This window comes from Bos taurus, chromosome 19 (genome assembly GCF_002263795.3).
Source record: "Bos taurus isolate L1 Dominette 01449 registration number 42190680 breed Hereford chromosome 19, ARS-UCD2.0, whole genome shotgun sequence".
In the NCBI taxonomy this organism is placed as follows: Eukaryota; Metazoa; Chordata; class Mammalia; order Artiodactyla; family Bovidae; genus Bos; species Bos taurus.
In genome coordinates, this window is record NC_037346.1 from 13,825,749 (window position 1) to 13,848,883 (window position 23,135).

The 23,135-nt window shown below is 41.2% G+C and overlaps 1 protein-coding gene across 10 annotated transcripts in view; it reads right to left on the reverse strand.

Moving 5' to 3' along the window:
* The window catches only part of SYNRG (synergin gamma), an 85,432-nt gene that overhangs the window by 15,260 nt on the left and 47,037 nt on the right, over window positions 1–23,135 (reverse strand). For 9 of the 10 annotated variants that reach the window (XM_005220017.5, XM_005220018.5, XM_005220016.5 and 6 more), the window contains 6 exon segments: window positions 20,789–21,736; window positions 11,858–12,451; window positions 10,575–10,738; window positions 9,518–9,571; window positions 8,935–9,031; window positions 3,568–3,716 (listed from right to left, as the gene is read on the reverse strand). In XM_005220017.5, the coding sequence (XP_005220074.1) occupies window positions 3,568–3,716; window positions 8,935–9,031; window positions 9,518–9,571; window positions 10,575–10,738; window positions 11,858–12,451; window positions 20,789–21,736 (2,006 nt within the window). 10 annotated transcript variants of the gene reach the window in all.

The following is a 23,135-nucleotide window of genomic DNA, read 5'->3' on the forward strand; positions in this document are numbered from 1 at the left end:
ACTCAGTGAAACCTGTTGCTTTCTAAAAGGGTTATTTCTGAAGATAATGTAGATGATGTTAGTTTCCTCTCTATGAGAACCCACAAAAGAAATTTCTTTCAGATGTGAGTACCAGGAATAGATATGCTTCCTGAGTAGAGGGTTTATTTTTCTGTTATGAACCCAGTGAATCATGGAACTGATCATGTCTTCTTTACATCAGTGCCTGGAAGGGTCAACGGTACAGCTCACCACCAGCAAATGCCAACACTTTAAAAGCAGGCATTTTTGCACACAACTTCATTCCTGGCTTTAACATTTTCTGCTTCATTTCCCCTTCATTTTCCTTATCCATTTATTAAAAAAATTTAAACCAGTTATTAAAATAATGAGGTATAAAAATGCTTATCTTGTTTGAAAATAAAGGTAAGGTTCAAAAAGTATAAAACGAAAGATACGAAGCCCCACTAATCGCTACGTTAGAACACAGAGAGATAAAGGACACATGCTCTATGATATCACTTACATATGGAATCTAAAAAATATGAATGAATATATACACAACACAGACCCAGAGACACAGAAAACAAACTTATGCTTACCAAGGAAAGAGGGAGAGGGGTGGACAAATTAGAGGAGCATGAAACTAACAGATACAAACCACTGATACTACATAAAACAGTTGAGTAACAAGGATTTACTGTATACCCAGGGAAGTATATCCAGTGTCGTGTAATAACCTGAAGTGGAACATAATATGTAAAAAACCAAAAACAAAACAAATCACTATGCTCTGTACCCGAAACTAACACAATACTGTAAAATCAACTATATTTTTCTTTTTTGGCTGAACTGTGCATACGGGATCTTAGTTCCCTGACAAGGGATTGAAGCCACGTCCACTGCACTGGAAGTGCCAAGTCAACCACTGGACCACCAGGGAAGCCCCAGATCAACTATATTTCAGTTAAACAAACAGAAAAAAAGGACACAGTCCTGATCTTACGGAGCTGAGAAGCTAGTGGGCAAGAAATAAGAAGACACAAGCACCAAGAAGCGTGGAAGCGCCTCCCTGACCAGAACACGCTATGGACACACACAGGAAGGGGCATCTAATGCAGACTGAGGGCCTCTTGGGATGATTTCTGGGGAAAATGACGCAGAGTCCAGAGGGAAAAGCGATTTAACAGAGAAAGACAGGCCAGGGCAGCCCAAGTGATGGAAAAGACCTCCCACACTGAGCTAAGGAGTTTAAACTTGACCCTGAAGACCAGGGAGAGTCACTGCAGGGTTTCAAATGGGATATAAATGCCACAATCAGATTAGCATTTTAGAAAGACCCGAAAGATAGTGGTGTGTAGAACACATCGACTGTGGATAAAAAAGCGAACCAGCAACTGCAGCTATGCAGCCAGAACTGGTAAGGGCCTGAATGATTTACCACATTAAAAAAAAGGTTTCCATTTTTATTATGTTTTTTTCCTATTGTTAATATATGAGAATTTGGTGAAGTTTTGCCAAACTCATTAAATTTAACCTCTCGAATTCAGTTTTCTGGAGGCATTTATCATCAAATAAACAATTCTATCTCTTCTTTTCAAATATGCATACTTCAATTCTTATTGTATTGGCCACAATAGTATTTTTAAAAAATAATTATCCAAACAGTATGATTTTAAGTTATAAATCGAAAAATGGCCCAAAGGAATAATATAAGAGATTTCGGAAATGATTCAAATGCTTTCGGAACTTAATATTACAAACCAGAAGCAACGTAACAATGGCGAGGACCTGCCGCTGATGACAGACAGGTTGCTGGGCGACGTGGGGTCCTCCCGCCCAGCAGCGTGCCACAAAGAGAGCTGGTTGCTCTTAGAAATGGGGCGCCTGGTTCAATGTGGGTAAAGAAGGAAAGAAAATGGAACTGCGCATTTATTCCAGCTGTGGAAGGAAGATAAATTTGACTATTGTGAAAAAAAGGATATTATCTGAGACAAACTGAATTAGCATGAATATATAAAAATAAAATAGCTTTGCCCAGTGAAATATTAAAAAAAAAAAAAAAAAGGTGGAAGAAACCGAAGAGGCAAAAATTAACTGATATCATCTTATGCACATATGCGTGTGTGTGAATAAATCTATTACAAATATGAAATGTGTATGGTCAATAACAGTATTTCACTGAATATATGGCCAAACGGTCAAAAGAGAGAGATGATCAGCTTACACACAAAGGAAATAAAAATAGTAAATTATCATTTGAGACACTAGACAGTCCCTCGGGAAATGAAAGAAATTTAAAAAACACTTTCAGGGAATTGCTTACACACTTTTTAAATTGAGAAATTGACAAAGCTAGAATACAATGTAAGGAAATGTATGCTTCTATGCACTGCTGTCAACTAGCCTTAAGCTACCTGGAAATGCACATAACACGTGGAACAGCAGCTACATGCAGGCATGCATGTACATGTGCAACCATGCACTCTGATTTAAGTCCACTTGCAGAGACTGTACCATCCAAAGGGGAAACAGTCAATGATTTAATGATATTCAGAGTAAAACTATTCGTAATGGGAAAAAATGAAAACAATTCAAGACCTTAAGAAAGTAAAATGGCTCAATGAACCACAGGACAGCAACAAGATGTATCATACAGTCTTCTGTCTGTTTTACTTAGGTCTAAAAAGAAATTTTTTTGCCATATAGTTGATGTAGAATATTATATTAGTTTCATCTATATAACAGTGATTCACAATTTTAAAAGGTTATATTCCATTTATAGTTACTATACAATATTGCCTATATTCCCTATGCTGTACCATGTACCCTAGTAGCTTACTTACTTTCTACATAGCAGTTTGTGCCTATTAATCCGCTCCTCCTCTGTTGCCCGTCCCTGCTTCCCTCCCCTCACTGGTGACCACTAGTTTGTCTCTCTGTGAGTCCGCTTCTTTTCTGTGATACTCATTAGTTTGTTGTTGTTTTTTCTTTTGGATTCCACATATAAGTGACATCATTCTGACTCAGTCTTTCTCTGACTTCTTTCACTTAGCATAATGCCCTTTCGGTCCACCCACATGAAGATGGCTAAATTCCACTCTTTCTCCGTGCCTAAGTAGTATTTCGTCTTCTTTGTCCATGCATCTGTATTGGACTCTTAGGTTGCTTCCGTGTCTTAGCTGCTGTAAACAGTGCTGGTATGAACGTTCAGGTGCGCTATCTTTTTCAATTAATATTAACATTTTTTTAAAAGGACACTAATGGGGAAAAAACTAGAAATGTAAAGGGAGGAACTCAAATCAACGCTTTGCAAAACAGTGGCTTAAGGATATAGATAGAGAATGTTTTCTGTAGCTACGCTCTCATTTAGGTACAATGGGCCTGGAGGCCAACCTGGCGCTATCCCACTAAGAGCACAAATGTTATTAGTATCTCCTTCTGTATTTATAACATTGACTGGCTACAGGAGGGACATCTCCTCCTGTAGCCAGTTGGATTCATCCTCCAATCAAAGGAACATACAGTCAGCTTTGTGGCTTAGGTTTTTTCAAGGAAAGCAACTGCTGAATTGTCTCGTGGGCTTACCGTGAGTGTGGCAAGTGACATGAAGCCAATTAGGTTATTCCATACTTTATCGATGTCCTTTAGCAGCTGCTGGAGCTTCTCACTGCACACCGCAGTGGCTTTTATCCCCAGCTCCACACGTTTCGTTACCCTGTACACCTCGACAACACCTGACGGGGTGAGAGAGGAAGAGTTAGGTGCTGGAGTGAAGAGAAAGAGATAACAAGACACGGCAGCCTCACTGCTGGCTGATGTCCGAGGTGAAACAGGGACTGCGTCTGGACAGATGGGAGCCTATTCCTCGGGATCAATCAACTTTTTTTTTTTTGGCCCGCAACCCCCGGCATGTGGGATCTTAGTTCCTCGACCAGGGATTGAACCTGCGCCCCCTGCACTGGAAGCATGGAGTCTTTTTATTTATTTATTTTAAATTAATTTATTTAATTGGAGGCTAATTACTTTACAATATTGTAGTTGTTTCTGCCATACACTGACATGAATCAGCCATGGGTGTACATATGTCCCCGATCCTGAACCCCACTCCCACCTCACTCCTCAGGGTCATCCCAGTGCACCAGCCCTGAGCACCCTGTCTCATGCATCGAACCTGGACTGGCAATCTATTTCACATATGATAATATGCATGTTTCAATGCTATTCTCCCAAATCATCCCACCCTCACCTTCTCCCACAGAGTCCAAAAGTCTGTTCTTTACATCTGTGCCTCTTTTGCTATCTCGCATATAGGGTCATCGTTACCATCTTTCTAAATTCCATATATATGCATTAATATACTGTATTGCTGTTTTTCCTTCTGACTTACTTCACTATGTATAATAGGCTCCAGTTTCATCCACCTCATTAAAACTGATTCAAATGCATTCTTTTTAATAGCTGAATATTTCATCGTGTATATGTACCACAGCTTTCTTACACATTCATCTGCCAATGAACAGCTAGGTTGGGACGTGTGGAGTCTTAACCACTGGATCCCCAGGGAAGCCCAGGAGCCATCAACAGTTAACGCTGCAGTATAAACTCCCTGGTAAGAGCACAGACTCTAGAGCTATACCACTTGGATTCAAGTCCAAGCTCTGCCACTTACTCGCTGTGTAACCTCAGGCAGGTTGCAAACCTCTCTGTACTTCAGTTTCCTCAAATGTAACACTGGGATAATAGTACCTTCTCAAAGGATGGTTGAAGAGGTTAAACTGGTTAAAACTGTAAAAGGCTTACAACAGCAGATGTTAACCAAATATTGGCTATTTTTTTCCTGGCATCTTTATGAGTCCCTCTGTTTGAATTTGGGAAATACATGTTATACTCACTGAAATAGGAACATTAACAGTTTAAAAGAATCACAATGTCAGGATCACTATAACACACAGGCACACCTTGCTTTACTGCAGTTCCCTCTGTTGTGGTTTCTAGATACAAATATATGAATTTTTTTTACAAACTGAAAGTTTGTGGTAACTGTGCATCAAGCAGGTCTATAAGCACCATTTTCCTGACAGCATCTGTTCGCTTTGCTTCTCTGTCACAGTTTGGTAATTCTCACAGTAGTTCAAACATTTCCATGATCACCATATTCGCTATGGTGACCTGTGGTCTATGATGTTACTGCTGTAGTTGTCTGGGGGCACCATGAACAACGCTGCACATGCTCTGGCTATTCCGCTGACCTGCTCCACCCATCTCCTCCCCAGGCCTCCCTATTCCCTGAGACACAACAATATTGAAATTTGGTCAGTTAACAACCCAATGACAGCCTCTAAGTGTTCAAGGCAAAGAGGAATCTTATCCAAAAACTAGAAATGATTAAGCTTAGTGAGGAAGGCATGTCGAAAGACAAGACAGGTCTCTTGTGCCAGCTAACCAACTTTCGAAAGAAAGGAAAAGCTCTTGAAAGAAATCAAAAGGGCTACTCTAGGGAACACACGAATGATAAGAAAGCAAACAGTCTTATATTGCTGATACACAGAAAGTCTGAGTGCTCTGGAGAGATGATCGTACCAGCCACAACATTCCCTCATCCTGAACAAGGCCCTGACTCTCTTCAGTTCTATGAGGGCTGAGACGTAAGGAACCTGCAGAAGAAAAGTCTGAAGCCAGCAGAAGTTGCTCGTGAAGGTTAAAGCAAGAAGCCATCTCCATAACATCTCTATAACATAAAGGGGCAAGGTGAAGCAGCAAGTGATGATACAGAAGCTGCAGCAAGTTACCCAGAAGATCTAGTTCAGATAATTAACGAAGGTGGCTACACTAACCAACAGGTTTTCAATGTAGACGACACTGCTTTCTTATCGGAAGAAGATGCCATCCAGGAACTTTCATAGCTAGAGAGGAGAAGTCAATGCCTGCCTTCAAAGCTTTCAACGGCAGGCTGACTTTCCTGTTAGGAGCTAACGCAGCTGGGGACTTTAAGCTGAAGCCAATGCTCGTTTACTATTTCAGAAATCCTAGGGCCCTGAAGAATTATGCTACATCTGCTTTGCCTGTGCTCTCTCTAGAAGTGGAATAACAAAGCCTGGATGATAACACATCTGTTCACAACATGGTTTACAGAATATCTGAAGCTCACTGTTGAGGCCTACTGCTCAGAAAAAAAAAAAGATTAAAATATGACTGCTCAGTGACAATGCATCTGGTCACCTAAGACCTCTGATAAAGATATACAACAAGATTAATGTTTTCATGCCTGCTAATAACAGAACATCCATTCTGCAGCCCATGGGTCAAGTAATAATTTTGATTTTCAAGTCTTAGTCTTTAGGAAATATATTTTAAGAGGCTATAGCTGCCACAGATGGTAATTCCTCTGGTAGATCTGGGGAAAGTAAATTGCAAACCTCCTGGAAAGGATTCACCATTCTAGATGTCATTAAGAACATCTAGGATTCATGGGAAGAGGTCACAATATCAACAAGAGGAATCTGGAAGAAGTTGATTCCAACCCTCATGGTTGACTTTGAGGGGTTCAAGACTTCATTGGAGGAAGTAACCATAGACATGATGGGAACAGCAAGGGAATTAGAAGTAGACCCTTAAGATGTGACTAATTTGCTACAATCTCATGATAAATCTTTAACAATGAGCAAAGAAAGTGGTTTCTTGGGGTGGAATCCACTCCTGGTGATGACTGTTAAAATGACAGCAAAGAACTTAGAATATTACATAAACTAAGCTGATAAAGCAGCACAGATTTCAAGACTGACACCAATTCTGAAAAAAGTTCTCCTGTGGGTAAAATGCTATCAAACAGCATTGCATACTATATAGAGAAATTGTTCATCAATGAAAGAGTCCATCGGTGAAACAAACTTCATTGTCTTATTTTAAGAAATGGCCACAGCCACCCCAACCTTCAGCAACTACCACCCTGATCTGCCAGCAGCCATCGACATCAAGGCAAGAGCCTCCACCAGCAGGAAGATTATGACTTGCTAAAGACTCAGATAGATGATGGCTAGCCTTTTTTAATCAATATTTTTAATTTAAGGTTTTTTCAGACATAATGCTATTGCACACTTAATGGAATACAGTCATAAGGTAAACATAACTTTTCTATGAACTGGGAAACCAAAATATTCATGCAACTCGCTTCATTGAGCTATAAGCTTTACTGCAGTCGTCTGGAATCAAACCTTCAATGTCTCCAAGTGAAGTGAAAGTGAAAGTCGCTCAGTTGTGTCCAACTCTTTGCAACCCCATGGACTTTATAATCCGTGGAATTCTCCAGGCCACAATACTGGAGTAGGTAGCCATTCCCTGCTCCAGGGGAATCTTCCCAACCTAGGGATCAAACCCAGGTCTCCCACATTGCAGGTGGATTTTTTTTACCAGCTGAGCCACAAGGGAAGCCCGAGATTACTGGAGTGGGTAACCTGCCTCTTCTCCCGGGGATCTTCCTGACCCAGGAATCGAACTGGAGTCTCCTGCATTGCAGGCCAATTCTTTACCAACTCAGCTATCAGGGAAGCCCCAGTATCTCCCAGGTCTGCCTGTAATTAAGAAATATTTCACTCCTCTGAATGCTCAAAGATTTACAAAGTCTGTGGCTTCATGTATCTTTTACACACTTAACAGGACACAGAATGGTTCTTTTCTAGTGGTCTCTGAATTATGGCTGAATTCTTCCAGCAAGGATGAGAGACACCAAGGTCTCCAAAGACTAAGGACAGCTGCCAGGCATAACCCAACCCCTCCCCTAGCCTGTTCCAGAAAGAACTGGAAGAATGCCAGGGGGTCTTTAGTGGTACACGCTCAGCCTATATACAGCACTGCGGCTTGTCCTTCCTTCCCCAGGGGAAGGTTAGGAATTGCTGCCCACTCTGAGCCAAGTGAGGGGGCTTCTGAGTCAATCTTTCATGCTAGGAAACTACTAGAGGGAAAGATAGGCGCCCCATGAGCTGGTGAACATTTGTTTATGAAGCAGAATTATGCCTGTCTGAGCAGGAAAGAGGAACAAGAGCAGGAGGCAGGAATAAGGAGGGCTCACAGCCTTCAGAGCCACTCACCCAGAGAGTATACACAAGTGACCACTGGGCGCCCAGCACTAGGCGAGGTGCTGGAAACCCAGCTGGAAGCAAATCACACCCAAATCTCTCCCTTCTTGGAGGCGGATTTTAGTGGAGACAGACAGATAACAGATACAAATAACAGAAAGTAAAATATTTAAGATAGTAAATGTGACAGGGCTAGGGAGAAAATCAAGCAGGGAGATGGATAGCAAGTGACAGGGTGGAGAGAGGGAACACGGTTTTGAGTGAGAGGGGTGAGAAGACCTCACTTAGAAGGTGACATCCAAGTAAAGGTCTGAAGAAGATTAGAGAGAGTCCAGTGCCTGTGGTTCTGGCGACAGGCAAACCCTGAGCAGGAGAGGACCACTGAGGACAGGGACTGAGATTTCACGTTAGACTGGGACGTGTGAGAGCTGAAGGCGGCCAGGAAGTTAAGGAATCTGTGAGGTTGGTAAGGGGTAGAAAGGCAGAATTCAACAGAGCCTGGTAAGAACTGACTGGGGACCCAATAACTTAATTTTCTTTTTTAAACCAATGATTTAATGTTAATGCCTCATCTAGTTCAGACTCTTTGATAAACCAGTAACATGTGACTTTACATTGTGTATAACAAGGACTGGGAAACCTGGCCACAGAGACCTGAAGTCAAATAGTTGTTTCTGGGTAGGATTTAAGTGTCTTATCTATAAAAGCAGAAGCTACTTAGTGAAGTCCTATGAGGACTAGGATCCTAGGATCTCTAGGATCTCTAGAAATCACTAGGATCTCTCTTAGAGAGATCTAGATTAAACTACTTGACATAGGGACAACTGAAAAGCCTACAAAGTGTCATGATTTTGAAGAAGTATAATATGAAAGCACATACCTAATAAGTATTCCATGCCTTGAGCTGACTGAATTACTTCTGTGCATACAGAGCTACTACTGATTCCATTTAAAGTATCATTGGCCTTCTTAATGACCTATAAAGAAATGAAATCACATCACCTTACATAATCAGGAAAAGTCATTACAAAGCAGTTTACTATAAGTAGAAAACCCAACAGAAAGCTGGAAGGTGTGAAAATGCATGACTGATTGATGTATGTAGATGACTATGCTGAAACAAATCTCAGAATTTAATTTTGACATTGACGAACCAAGCCTCCGTTTTTTTGGAAGTGGAAAGACAAGGGTTCTTCAGCTTAAATATTATTTTAACTTGGGCAGAGATAATGATATCATTTTGTTACACCTTAAACTCAGTGACGGAAGAGGGCACCGTAAGTGAGTGAGTGGGGTCTGCTACAATAGGTGGGGAAGAAGCCTCTCTGTGTAACTTTCCACACAGGTCCTCCTAGTGCAAGGCCATCAAGGCAGAGCTCGCCCCGAGTCCATCCAAAGGAACCAAGAAGGCAAGATGACACAAGAGGCACACGCGGATGTGTGAACACATGCGACAGACTCACCTCCAGAGCGCTCCCCAGACACCGCTGCCATTCATATGCATACCTCTCGTTCTCCTGTGAAATTTATAAAAAGAACTGGGTCAAGCAGGCAAGCCTGGAACCCTACTTGTGACTTCTGTCAGGCCAGAGTCCTGAAGACTTACTTTCATGTCTATGAAAATCACTAATCCAAGTGCAGTTGACCTTCTGAACGCACTAATGATGATTTTTACTGATAGCTCCTGATAACTGTAACTTCTGAACACATGACTTGTAAATTGGAGGGAAATGGTTTTTAGTGGATTCCCTTCGTAAACGTTGCCTCATTTGTTCCATTAATAGTGGAAGCCTGTTTAAAGGTACACACCACGTAGGCGTCTAGCACGAGAGCCAGTATCAAACCACAGCTTCCTGCTCCACAGTCAGGAAGCTGTGCGTGCGAGTGAGCGTGGGTCTGACAGGACGGGGAGGAGGATGCTCAGAGTGTCGGCTGGAGGAGGAAGCAGCGTGGGACGCACGTTAACCGTGAGAGGATCCAGCACATCTGTCCTCTTTTTTTCTTAAAGATTTTTTTTAAAATGTGGGCCAATTTTTAAATTAGCTACAATATTGCTTCTGATTTTTTCTTTTTTTTTGTAATGTCTTGGTTTTTTGGCCATGAGGCATGTGGAATCTTAGCTCCCTGACCAGCAACCGAATCCATATCCCCCGCACTGGAAGGTGAAGCCCTAACCACTGGGCTTCCAGGGAAGTCCCCCCGCCCCCCACCCCCGCCCCAGCACCGCCTTTTGAGGTTTTACCACTAAGATGATAAAGTCCACACGCTCAAAAAGAACTCCCTGAAGAAACACTTCCCTCCTTGTGAGGTCTCAGGAATAATTCCACTTTTAGGGTCGCTAACTACTCTCAGTGATGTCACATCTAGGAGGAATCTTCATCCGGGGCTAAGGTCACCATGCTCTCACTTATTTAATGACACATCTCATGCCCGGTGCCTTGGGATGGTCTGCCCCTCGCTCCCCAGGTGACAGAGGCAAGCACTTTCTCTCAGGGCCCCAGGGACGCAGAGCCCGCTCACCTCCACCTCTCCCGTCAGGTCTTTGTACTTGTCGCGGATGACGGGCAGGGCAGGCTTCTCGCTCAGCGTGTTGGAGCGGTCCCTGAAAGGCTGCTCCAAAGCCGGGGAAGGAGAAGAGCGGCTTATTTCCTTATCACCAAGGCTCAGGCTTCTCTTGTGCGATCCTGGGGGAGATGGACGGCACAAAAGTTCTGATTACTCGGCTTAATCCAAGCAGAGGCTCTTCCTTGCTCACACGACCCTCTTCTCTAGATGCTGGCGTCAGGAGGTGGTCATAATCACACTTCTCGTTCGGCCTGTCTGGCAAGTGGCACGCTGAACACTTTCCCTTGTTTTCTCATGCCCGAGTCCCCTGCCGTTAATTTTCTCCATTACGCTTCTTTAATCTGTCACAATACTTCCATAACTCTGAATGTGGGATCACTGGAGTCTGGAGGACTAGGGTCTTTCTAAGTATCAGTGTGCAACAGTGTGGCACTTTTCCAGTCATCACTTACGGATTGGTACTGACTTCCTCCATCCTTCTCAATGAACAGAAATCAATGAGCCCTTTTGTCAGGGTGGGATTAAAACCAAAGGGGCAAACTCAAATGCCTTCAGAGAGCAGGTGGGCAAAGGAAATGACTGAAGCAAGTCAGCTGGAGAGGAACATAGTGGGAACCATGACACAGGGCAGACCTCACATCATCTGCTGGAGGGGATGATGCTACTCGGCTCCAGCTGATCATCAAGAGGTGGGAACGCAGGCCTAGGACTGCCAGATACTATGCCTTTCCAAGAAAAGCCAGAAATCCAGGTTGTGAAGTGTCATGGTTTTATGCATCGGCAACTGCTTCACACATTAGAAATCCTTCAGTGTGGGTCAATCAGAGCAGGTCTGCAGACTGGACTCAGATCCACAGGTACTACATGGCACCTCAGCATGAAAAGATATACTCTGTAGCCAGGGATCAAGAGCAGAACTCACTGGCCCACAAGGGGGTCAAACCATTTCTCTGGCTCTTCTAACACAGCACACTTCTCCCCAAAACGAGCCAACAAATTGACCGTGTGTTGCACTTAATTTTAACCCCCAAAGCTGTCATCTGATGAATACTGGTTTAATTTCAGTTCAGTCTCAGGGAAACCCTCTTTTATAGTCTGTTGTCCCAGACTCTGATTTTAAACATTGGAAAATATATTTCCTGCTAACCCAGGGACCACCTTCTTATTCTAAGAACGAACAAACATTTAAATGCAGTGGAAGAAACCAGGATGTAAAATCTGTGTTGAAAGCTACTCACCTTGAACAGAAAGGTCAAAGGTTGCTAGCTCATTTTTGATCATTTCTTCGCTGGATTTCATTTTGCCTTGTGAATTGGCCACTAAAAAGTCAAATTTGCTGATTTTGGGCTTCTCACTCTGAAACTCTCCGAAGTCATCTGTGCATTCCTTGGGGGTGTCGTGAGAAGCGCTGCTGGAGGCCGGGCTCAGGCACATGGCCTCTTGGCTCCGCTCGCCTACAGGCAGGTCTTGTCTGGCGAAATCCCTGAAGTCCCCGCTTTCGTATTCCTTTGGCTCGCTGGCCTGCGGGATCACGTCCTTAAAATTGGCGAAAGGTAGGAAGGTGGTCTCTGGAAGAGGGTCCTCGCTGGCGAAGGTTGTGACTTTGGAGAGAGATGCCACGGTGAGGTTTTCGGAACTGCCGAACGAAGTCTCTTTCTTTTGAAGAACCGAGGCGGCGGCGGAGGCTCCGCTTCCTGCTGAGAGGACAAATGGGGACAGCTTTCTGCCCTGAGAGGCATCATCCCTGTCTGACCAGTCAGAGCTCGTAAGTGTGCTCACTGCAAAACTGCTACTGTAGGTTCCAAAAGCAGCATATTTTAAGTCCTCTATATCTGAAAGGGAAATAAGACCCCACAGTTAGAGGCAAGCTCACCATGTAGGCAAAATGCCCTAAACTCTGCAGAAGCAAAATGTCTAGCGTCTTTGATTAGTTCCATGCGATATTGGAATTGACTAAATTTAGAGCTTGTACTAAAATTAAAGGAGATGGGCTGTAAAATCTGATCTTTAAAAACCTACATTAGCCTTGAGCTGGCATTTATATTTAGTAACAAAGAGTCCATTTCTTCCTATATGACAGTTTCTTAAAAAAAAAAAAAGACAGGAGGTTCATCCACCAATGTATATACTGTTTGATAGAAGGATAGGGTCATTTAATAAAATGTCCATTCACTTGTAAACTTGAAAATGTATTTACAATATTCCCTGCCCCAAACAAGTCTCTTACACGTTTTGACTTCATTGGAACATGTTCATTTATAACATGCTCATATGAAATGTATATGACACACTAATTAAAAATTGACTATCTTGAAACTAAAGTAAAAAAAATGTTATAGCTAACTTTTAATCAATTACTAGGAGTTTCTGTCTAGGCAAGGCCAAATATGAGATTTTAATTAAGTAGTTACTTACCCAGTTGTTATTTTGGTCACTATGGACGTCATACTGCTGTGATGGGAGTATGAGGAAAAAAAAAATCAATCTAAGCTAACTTTAGCCTCTAAACAAATAGAATCAAAGGTCTGGGTCCTCTTGGGCTCTTGTTTCTCTTTCAACTATGTGTAACCTCCTCACTAAAAAAGGAAAAGAAAGAAACACTGGGGAGGAAGACTCATTTTACACGCTTAATATACATTTAAATAATTTAAGAGGTGGCACCAAACAGCAAAAAGAATACAGGTTTTTAATTCAGACAGACCTGCATTCAGCTCCCAGCTGTGCCACCTACCACTTGGGCAATACTAGGCGAGCTATTTAACAGCTCAACTTTGGCTTGCTTACATGTAAAAAAAAAAAAGACCAGGCACTTGGAAGGGCTGTGTTGTGACATTAACGATAGTGTATGTAAAGGGACCAGCCCAGAGTCTAGTAAGCAGCACAGCAATTATTATATAGCACAGCTGCCACCAGCCTCAATGTGAAATTTAGCTGCCTGCTTAGGGCTTAAAATAGAGTTGTTTCAAAGTAAAATGTGAAAAGTCAACCCATCACTTTGGTGGTCTTAGTAGGGAAAATTTCTTGCCCATTTTCCTGAAGCCAAACCAGCTGGGGCTGAGTCATACTGGTGTGGAGAAGCCACCTTCCAGCACCATGGTCCATTCAATCTGGCCGAGATGCGTTTGGTCTCATTTTGGTCACTGTCTACCAGGTAAGAAAGCCAAATGCAAGACTCCCTCTCTGACAACCAAAAGCAGGGCTTACGAGGAAAATGCTCGAAAAGTTCTGTGACCTAGATTCTCATAACTCAGTTAAAACGTGAGCCAGCACCAGGTCTCCTCGTTTCTCTTACACAGCCTGGTTTATGAAAGGGAAGCCATTCATGACACTGCTCCTCTAACAGTGCACCCCAAGTTTCTCTCTCAACCCTATTAGGAAAAGGGCACTAACTTAATATAAACAGGAGGGGAAAAAAAAGATTTAGGTGAAAACATACAGTTTAGAATGAATGAAACAAAACTTTAGACAGAATGCCTTCTTAGTCTCTGGCTGTAGTGTCTGTTTTCCCCACTATTTAAAGGGATCAGAAGGTTCCCTGACTCAAATTAAGTGAAATTCAATCAGAGGGCAGATGCAGTTAAACACAAGATGAGTGAGTCTGCAAAGGGTTCATTCAGAAGAAAGTGTCACAACATAAATTTTTTATTATTAGATCCTACCAGAAAGCTCTTTGAAGAGCTATGTTATGAACTACTCCTAGAATCTCATCTACTAAATTGGTAGCAATTTTCATAGAGACCAAAGATAAATTTAATAAAAAGTTAAGCTCTTGTTCAACCACAACTAAGTTGCTATGGTAATAAAAAAGATCCTCTGTGCAATTATGCAACAAGAAAAAACAAGTTAAAAAAAAAATCCAGAAATGATTGTAATATAATAAGGTAAAAGGCATTATAAACACTAAGGGAATACCTTAGTTGAAGAGCTTTCAAGTATTTTGTGTAATACTTTAGGTCTTCAACAAATCTTATTTTTACTATGAATGATAAACACAATATTTTGCTTTTTGGAACAACTCACGGAAATGACCAATCAAAAGACTAAAATGGAAATATTTTGTATTCTAAAAAATAATGAAGAGTAATTATACAGGATATATGAAAGTTAAACCTCAAGGCTGATTTTTAAATTTTATTTTTGCTTATTTATTGGCTAGACAGTGTTAAAAAAAAATAAGTTAATAAAGTGCAATTCATTTGGACACAAAAGGAAGTACTGCTATTATATAAGGAACATAAGAACACTGTATTCCTAAACCATAGCACTTTATAAGCAATATAAAAATGAGTTGTATTTCCTGGCATGGTGAATATTAGTAAACCATTTTTTTTTTTTTGATGTGGTGAATCAGTTCACTAAGCATAGGTTAAACCAAGAAAATTCTTCATTTCCCACATTAACAGTTCTGTTTTCTAAGCAATCAAATGATATGTATTACTGTATGTTGGTCTCAAAAATATTAAAGATTCTGTAAAACCTACAACATGAGTGATGGAAAAACAACATGGAATAACCCACATTTTATATTGTAATCACTGAAGTTACTGTAGGTGAGTTTTCAATTTGACAGCTGAATTCTGAAAACTGCAGGAGAAAAAGGAAAAGAAAACAGAATGGATGTAATAAAAGGAATAGAGAATCACTACTATGTTTCCAATTCTACTGGAAAACTCTTGGGCTGTGCTGGATTGAACTGCAACTGCACACAGATAATGCACCAAATCGTGTGCTTTAATATACTTATTTGTTTGCAACCAGCAATGTCCTATTACCAAGCCAGAGGAATAAACTACACAATCTGCTTTCCATCGTGGGTCTCAAATCAAGACATGGATTTCCTGCTTATGCTGGCAAGTAACCCCATCAGTCTCTCCCACAACCTCTATTCAAATCCCATCTGAATGGATGTTGTACATGAAAACAGGGTATTTCTTGGAACAAAGAATGTGAGCTGCCACTACAGGATGCAGAAGGCCACGCTGATTTCCATGGATCTTTTCTAAAGCTGTAAGCATGTGCCCAGGTGATAAAGAGTTATTAGCTTTTGAGAAAAGCATTTAGAAAAAGAAAAGAGATACATGTGCAAATTCCAGCACTCCTCAGTGTTTAACAGAGCAATAAAAATGTTCGTTGGACTAAGGAATTTCCAATACTGCTTTAGTCCAAACTCCGTTTTACCAAAGCAAGTCATGAAATATTCATACACTTAAACTTCTGTCCATTTCTGCTCTTATTCTTCCTTCTGAGATCAATCATGTTCACATTCTCTGTTAACTGTAGAGCATGGTTTGACTGTATTGTCTTAAGGATCAAACACCCAGGTGGTGTTGTTAAAGAAAACAGGAATGAAAGTGGTCACGGTGTAAGCATGACAGGGCATAAAATGCTGCTGCTTAATCGCCTTCCAGTGTTTTCCAACCTGCATAGAAACCGACCATTCTTCATTTGTACAGATCCATGTAAATCTAAGGTTTAAGTGCCGTCAGGCTATCAGTCAGCACCTGCAGGTTCCTGGGTCAGTGTTTTAAGTCCAATTGGAAAAAAAAAAAAAAGGTAATCCTCTGGATATTTTTAGTTGGAGGAGGCAGAAGGCCATGGAATAGTGCCAAGACATACCGTGGGACGTGGTCATCATTAAAAAAAACATTAAATGCGCACAGAAGATGGCAATTACAACTGGAGCCTTCGGGCCACACAAGGGAGAGGGCAGCACCCAGGAGAACCTCCTATGCATATCACCCCATATACAGTGACCCTATACAGCCAACATTTTCCAAAACTACTTATGAAAAGCATTCAACTGATGGAAAAACGAAGCTGGAAGCTCTTTAAAACTAAAATGGCTTGATTTTTTGAGCTACTTTAGGATTTAGCCCAGCTTTTTTGATATTGACAAAATTATCACCATGTTCATCAGCTACTTTTAAAAATCAGTAGGGACTTTAATGAGAAAAACAGAGTGACTGTAAAATGTAAATACATCTGAATAATTTCTCAGACACCGAAGTGTGAAGTCAGGCACTAACCACATCTCACTTTACTTGGCATGGGGGCAAACAAAATAGTATTTTTTGGTTTGTTGGAACTTACAGAAGAGAATATAGTCCTTCAAATATTTACTGTGAGTTTATATTATTATATGTATTATCAAAACTTTCTCCCTAAAAAGTAGTGTTACTTTTACTGAGTAATTGTTCAATTTATGAATGTGATTATGTTTTATGCACAGTTATGTTCATTTTCTGCAGCCTGATTTAAAGGAGAAAGGAGTTAAAGCAGCCCCAGATGGACCACTCTACCACTAAACTCCACTGACAAAAGAATTCCTTCACCAAACCCAAAAGACTGGCATAAGAAAATTTCAAACAAAAGGCAACTGATATTATTGCTAGACAGAAGCTACACCAAAATCTTTCTTCCAAATTAGTTAGCACAGATCATAATTAAACATAATATGATTACACAAGGTTTTGCAAACCAAGTATTATTCAACTTGCTAAAGCATTATGCTCCGGAAAACACAGTATTTTGAAGGGTAGACCCACACTTTCTTAGTCTCAATATGCAATCTCCACACCCGCCCCCTCCAACAGCATACTTTAGTTACTGAAAGTAATCTCTCAGGAATTCTATTCAAAATCTTCACCTTCAATGGTTTAATTTTCTTTCTGACTCAAATTTTTAAAAGGAAGTGTCAAAATATAAGAAAAAAATTAAAACCATGGAAATAACTCCTTTTCCCCAAAGTTTTTCACTATTATTATACTCTAAAATGGTAAAAAAAAAAAAAAAAAAAAAGTGTTCAAATTTGGCTTACTCTTGTGACTGACTTTCATGGGTCTTTCTAAAAAAAAAATTCTTTTCTTAAAAATGCAGAGTTAAGAACTTGCCTCATGGACTAAGTTAAAAAAGACCAAAGGAAGGTGGCTTCATAATACATTCTGAAGCTGGAAAGGTAATGCACCCTACAGTTAGAGGAGGAAGTACTCAACTTCACACCCAAATCAAACTCAGTCCGGGACACTCCAGTATTAACAATGAGCACTTTCCACTGCAGAGATTATCTATATTTGGTTCACATATACTCTGTTCAGAAGTCCATCTCAATATCTTTTGATAATTTATAAATACCTAGTTATTAACAGATGTGGCCCTCTTTCCCCAACACTAAACTGAGGTCTTTCCTCTCTCTCTCAGTTTAACTCCTAGTTGAGGCAGGCTCCAAGATGTTTACAAAGCAATAAAATCTACTCAGTTTTGTCACTAGAGGTAAGGAATAAAATTTCTAACATGTAACATAATGTAAGGTTTATACTTTTTAAATGTTTTAAGTTATATTTTAATCCAGTGCCATGTTAAACAGTTATATCAGTGGAATTATAAGAAGAAAAGGCTAAAATGTACCAATACTTTCTTAAGAAAAAGGTGTTTGAGGAAACAAAATAAACAAAAAGGAAAAAACCCTCAAACCACAGGAGGGTTTAAATTTGATATGGACCAGGTATTTTTCTTTGGTCTAACCCTGGAGAAGTATAAATTACACACATCCCCACACTTTCAAAATATGCCAAAGAATTATTTATTAACGTAGGACTTACAGATCACAAAAGAGAGTGATACAGAAGAGCTGGAAAAAAAGTCATCAGAATAAGCATGCAGATCAGTATTTGCAGAGGAATATACCAAAGCAAGTTTGAAAAGGCACATTCACACAGAAAATGTCCCAATTGAAAAAAAAAAAAAAAAGACATCAGAAAAGCAGCCAAAAAATAATAATAAGGCGCTGATTAAAATACAAAGATTTTCAATGTCAAAGAAGAGCTACTTTACAGGTAGGTAAGTAGGTAGCTACAGAAGTCTTGCTAACCCTTTGACAGTGTCACAAAGAGGGTCAGCTCTTGCTGCCAACGAAACCAGATGATCCCAATGACGGCACATCAAGCTGCTATAGTGCTGAGAGATTCAATTTAGTGGGGGTGGGGGGTGTGGGGGGAGAGTGGGGGTGGGGACAAAAGCAGCCTAGTTGAAATTATATGCAGCAAGGGTTCAAAGGGTTAAATGTAATAATATGCAGAGAAATCAGGCAATGTTATTAGTATTATCTACCTTCCATACAAAGAATCATAGCAGGAGTTAAAAGAGACAGTATCCCCTTCAGAGTTAAGTTAGGGTTTCCAAACAGGATTAAGGTACAGAGATAAACTACTAGGTCTTATTCTCTCTTCATCGGGTCACTTCTTATTTCTCGGACAAAATGTACCTTTCAATCCACAATCTAAGAGAGCAAGAGCTACTGTGGTCAAGATGAGGATAATGTAAAACCAAACTGCACTGGAGAAGTCTCTGTGATTTACCTTCTCCAATACATTCACGCAGCACTTCTGCTCAAGAACAATACAGCTCATTGGTCAGACTTCAACCCCTTTTACAACCACTCTAAAGGGATACTGCTCCTTTCGGACAGGAGGTTTACAGATCAAAAGGAGAGAACAATCGGCTTTTAAGAATATCCTCAAATTGAAGAAACTTGGCTTGAACATTACAGGTTCCAAGCAGGGAATGTTTCAGACATACATACTAGGACATGAGCACAGAAGATTATCTTAACAGGTCAATCAGAACAAACTCAGTCATGAAACCAACCTCCCCTCCCAAAATGAGGGGAAAAAAAAGACATCCCAAGCCCAGATTAGACTCATCTCATAACAACATCTAGTTTGGCACTGTGAAAGAATAGAGACTCACTTTCAGAAAAATAGCTTCTAATTCATACCTTCAGAGTCCAAAAGGCTAGTGTAGATATTATGAGATTTTAAAATAAAAAGTCACTATTACTTTGCAACCGACTGCTGTAGCTTAAGCAGCTCATACAAAAAAGAGAAACAGAATCTCTCCAGCAAACAAAGAGCAGCAAAACAGAAAAAAGAAAAACATCTGAAGAAAAGTACATTAAAAAAAGTAGACAGGCAGGGGCATAAGTTGCCCTGCAGACAGCCCACTGCACTAGGCAAAGGCCTTAGCAAAGAGCCCGTGGAACACAGCACTCCTCCAATACCTTGCTCCCGATTCAGCACCCTGTTTAAGACCATTTCCAACATCTCAACAGCCAAAGGATGGATGTAATTTTGTTTTCTGACTTGACCAATTTGATGTATGCAAAAGCCGTCATACTTTACAACTTCTGCCTCAATCTGTAAACTTGGGAGTGTCTTATGTGTCTCTCTCTGGTTAAACAACAATGAACCCTTCACACATGTATGCGTTTTTCTGGAATAATACAGTAATGCTGAGATATTTCTCATTATTAAAGGCCACAAAATAGGTGTATTTCTATATATATATCAAAGAATGAAACAAAATAAAGACTAAGACACTTGGGAATCTAGTTTTTCTGACAGGAGTTGGACTAGAGAATCAACTGCTACATGTAAATCCACATGGAATTTAAACAGGGTTCCCTTCTAAGATTTCTCAAACGTTTTCTGAGGAAGTTAGTAGTTACCCTATCCTACAGTCTACAGACCTGTTACGATTTAATACTTCTAGTCGTAGCGTTAGCACTGAAAAGCTTACCTGAATCCCACTAACAACTGGTGCCCTTCTCCTTGCCAGGCCCTGGCACGCCGGGCACCCACACACAAGCTCTTGCCCTCTGCTTCTCTTGCAGGGATCTGGCAAACTGCAGTACCACTGGCTAGACACTTTTACTTACTTGGCCTAACACGAGTTGGTTTCTGCAAACCAAAAAGAATCCTCTGTGGGCAGCTGACAAACATACCCCGGAGAAGAAAAAAGGAGGAAACACTGACCTCACTCACAGAAACAGAGGGACATTACTGACACCGCAAACATCTTTATAAAATTTCTGGCAATGTGCGGCTCGTTTAGCAGTGGATTTTGATGTGCCTCGAACACCAAGCTGGTGTCAGGTTTCAAACGTCAAACTATTTTAGCTATCCAAGTTTCACTGTATTCACAGTTACCACATATCCGAGTAGCCAGAGAATCAAAAGCAACACTGCTTTAAGGGGACTGGCAATGAAGAGGTTAATTATCAGACATTCATGAAGGTTAAGAGCCAGAGCCTTCCTCTTCTGTAAATGAACACCCACAGAACCACCTCTGACATCTGCGTCACCATCACCAGAGTAATCTCACCAATTCCTCACCTGCGGCAGGAGGATGCTGGCCGCTAACTGTCGGTAAATCCAAAGAGCTATCAGACATGACATGCTTAAGCTCGCCTCCCACATCAGCCAGTTTCATGTCAAACTGAACAGAGAGCGCGTCTTCCGAGTCCTCCTTGCCGACACTGCTGCCCCCGAGGGAAGGGAGATCGAGGGACTTCACCGAAGCAGAGTCTTCTTTGGTGTGTCTGAAAGCCACCGCTTTCTCTCCCAGGGATTTGTCCGAGTTCACGGAGGAAAATTTACTGGAGTGGAAGTCAGCAAAATCATCATCGCTCTTGCCCGAAGAAGTGCTGTCTTTCAGCTCTTCACCACCTAGTCCAGATCCCTCGAGAGAAAGCTGTTTGAAGACGTCATATTTCGTGGACGTAGCAGCAGAGTTTTGTCCACTCTTCCCTGCGATGCCTGTGCTGCTGGTTAGAGGACCAGGACTAGCTTCCTCTTTAAGGGCCTCATATTTGTCATCTGCCTTTTGCTCCGACGAAACAGAACTATTACTGAAAGCCATAAAATCTGCAAAGTCATCCTGTTCCCCGACAGAGGCTGGACTAGAATATTCCCCGAAAAGGTTGAATTCTCCAAAATCATCAGCCAAACCAGCAGTCTTAGTTGACACCAATGCCGCACTGGGTGCCGCAGACCCTGCTGGCTGGGGTCGGGTGGAAACGGGTTTTGATACGCTGAATGCAGCTGAAAAGGACAATGGTTTCTCGTTGCTGCAAGTAACTGAGGAAAACATATCTAGGTCTGCTAAGTTCAGAGGATTTTTCACTTGTGTTTGTGGTTTCTGTTGGGTAGCTCCTGAGGGGAAGGTGGCTGGAAAAGGCTTGTCTTTTGCTGGTGGCTCTAGTGGTGAGATACTATCGGCGGTTTTAAAATCAGTGAAGCCATCGTCGGTCCCTGCAGATCTGAATTCCGCAAAGTTTTCTCCTGAAAGAAAAAACACAACCAAATACAGAAGAATGCCAAGCTGAAAGGCACACGATGCAAAGCGCGTCACAGAACAAGCATATTACAGACATTTGCCCCACAGGCGTCACGCTATTAACCACTAGTTTGATGATACCCTACACCATGTACCCCTTTCGTTTCCACACTGAAGGCTAGCGACAGGGAAACAAATGAAAATCAAACCGAACACACACATCATTTTCATTTTCTCATTTCAGTGTGGTAGGTCTGTACCAGCGCCCTCAACTGGCCGGAAGCATTGCTCTCAGGATGTTTCCTCACTGTGGCTACCCAGCCAAGCCTCCAGGAGAATGAGAAATGGGCGCTGGAGGTACCCGAAGAGAGGCGTATTAAAATCGTGGCCCTTTAACGATAAAATGTGATTTTTACAGTGATAAAATGTGATTACACAGTGATCAATCAGGAAAAAAAAATCACGGTACCTATGAAATATTACAAAGAACTCTGCATCAAATATTTAGGATGTACAAGACTCTGCTCAGTTAGGCACTTAAAGCTTATGCTTAGATACTATGTGGTTTGCTGAAGTATACAGAGGCATTAATTTGAAGGAAATTTGGTGAAAATTTCTGAAAAGGCATCTACTTACTTGCAAAGCATTTTTGCTAAGGGCATATTATAAAGTATTAATAGCTTCTCCCCACACTGTGCGACAAACAAACTGAATCTTACAAAAAGTAAAAAATCTACAAGTACTTGGGCTTTTCTTGAAGTCAGCCATCTCACGGTACCAATCAGCTTTTGTTCCTATTAAAATTCAAAGGGATCTGAACACAAATTCTGTTATTAAAATATTTCGAGGGTTGGATTTAAACTTTATTTTATACTGGGCTACTCTGGGGATAGAGGTACTGACAGAATTTATTTTTTTAGTTATAGAGAAAATAGGTAATAAGGTATTTCTCAGAAATAAACAGATGCAGTTAAGATACTGGTCAAAAAAATCTGGGCTATGGTTCTTAATAGCGTTTCTATTCTTTATTATCACAGTCACATTATCACTCAGGCTTCCCTGGTGGCTCAGACAGTAAAGAATCCGCCTGCAATGCGGGAAACCTGGGTTCAGTCCCTGGGTTGGGAAGATCCTCTGGAGGAGGGCATGGCAACCCACTCCAGTATTCTTGCCTGAAGAATCCTACGGACAGAGGAGCCTAGAGGGCTACAGTTCATGGGATCACGAAGAGTCGGACACAACTGAGCAACGAAAGCACAGTAGAGCATGTAATCACTCACAGGCATGACATTAGGACGTTCAAACAATCTCCATTTTCTAATAGCACCTGAAGGTCTCCCATAAAACCCACTAGGTTATACCAGGTAATGAAAACCAGAGGTAAACCAATTATAAATACAGCTA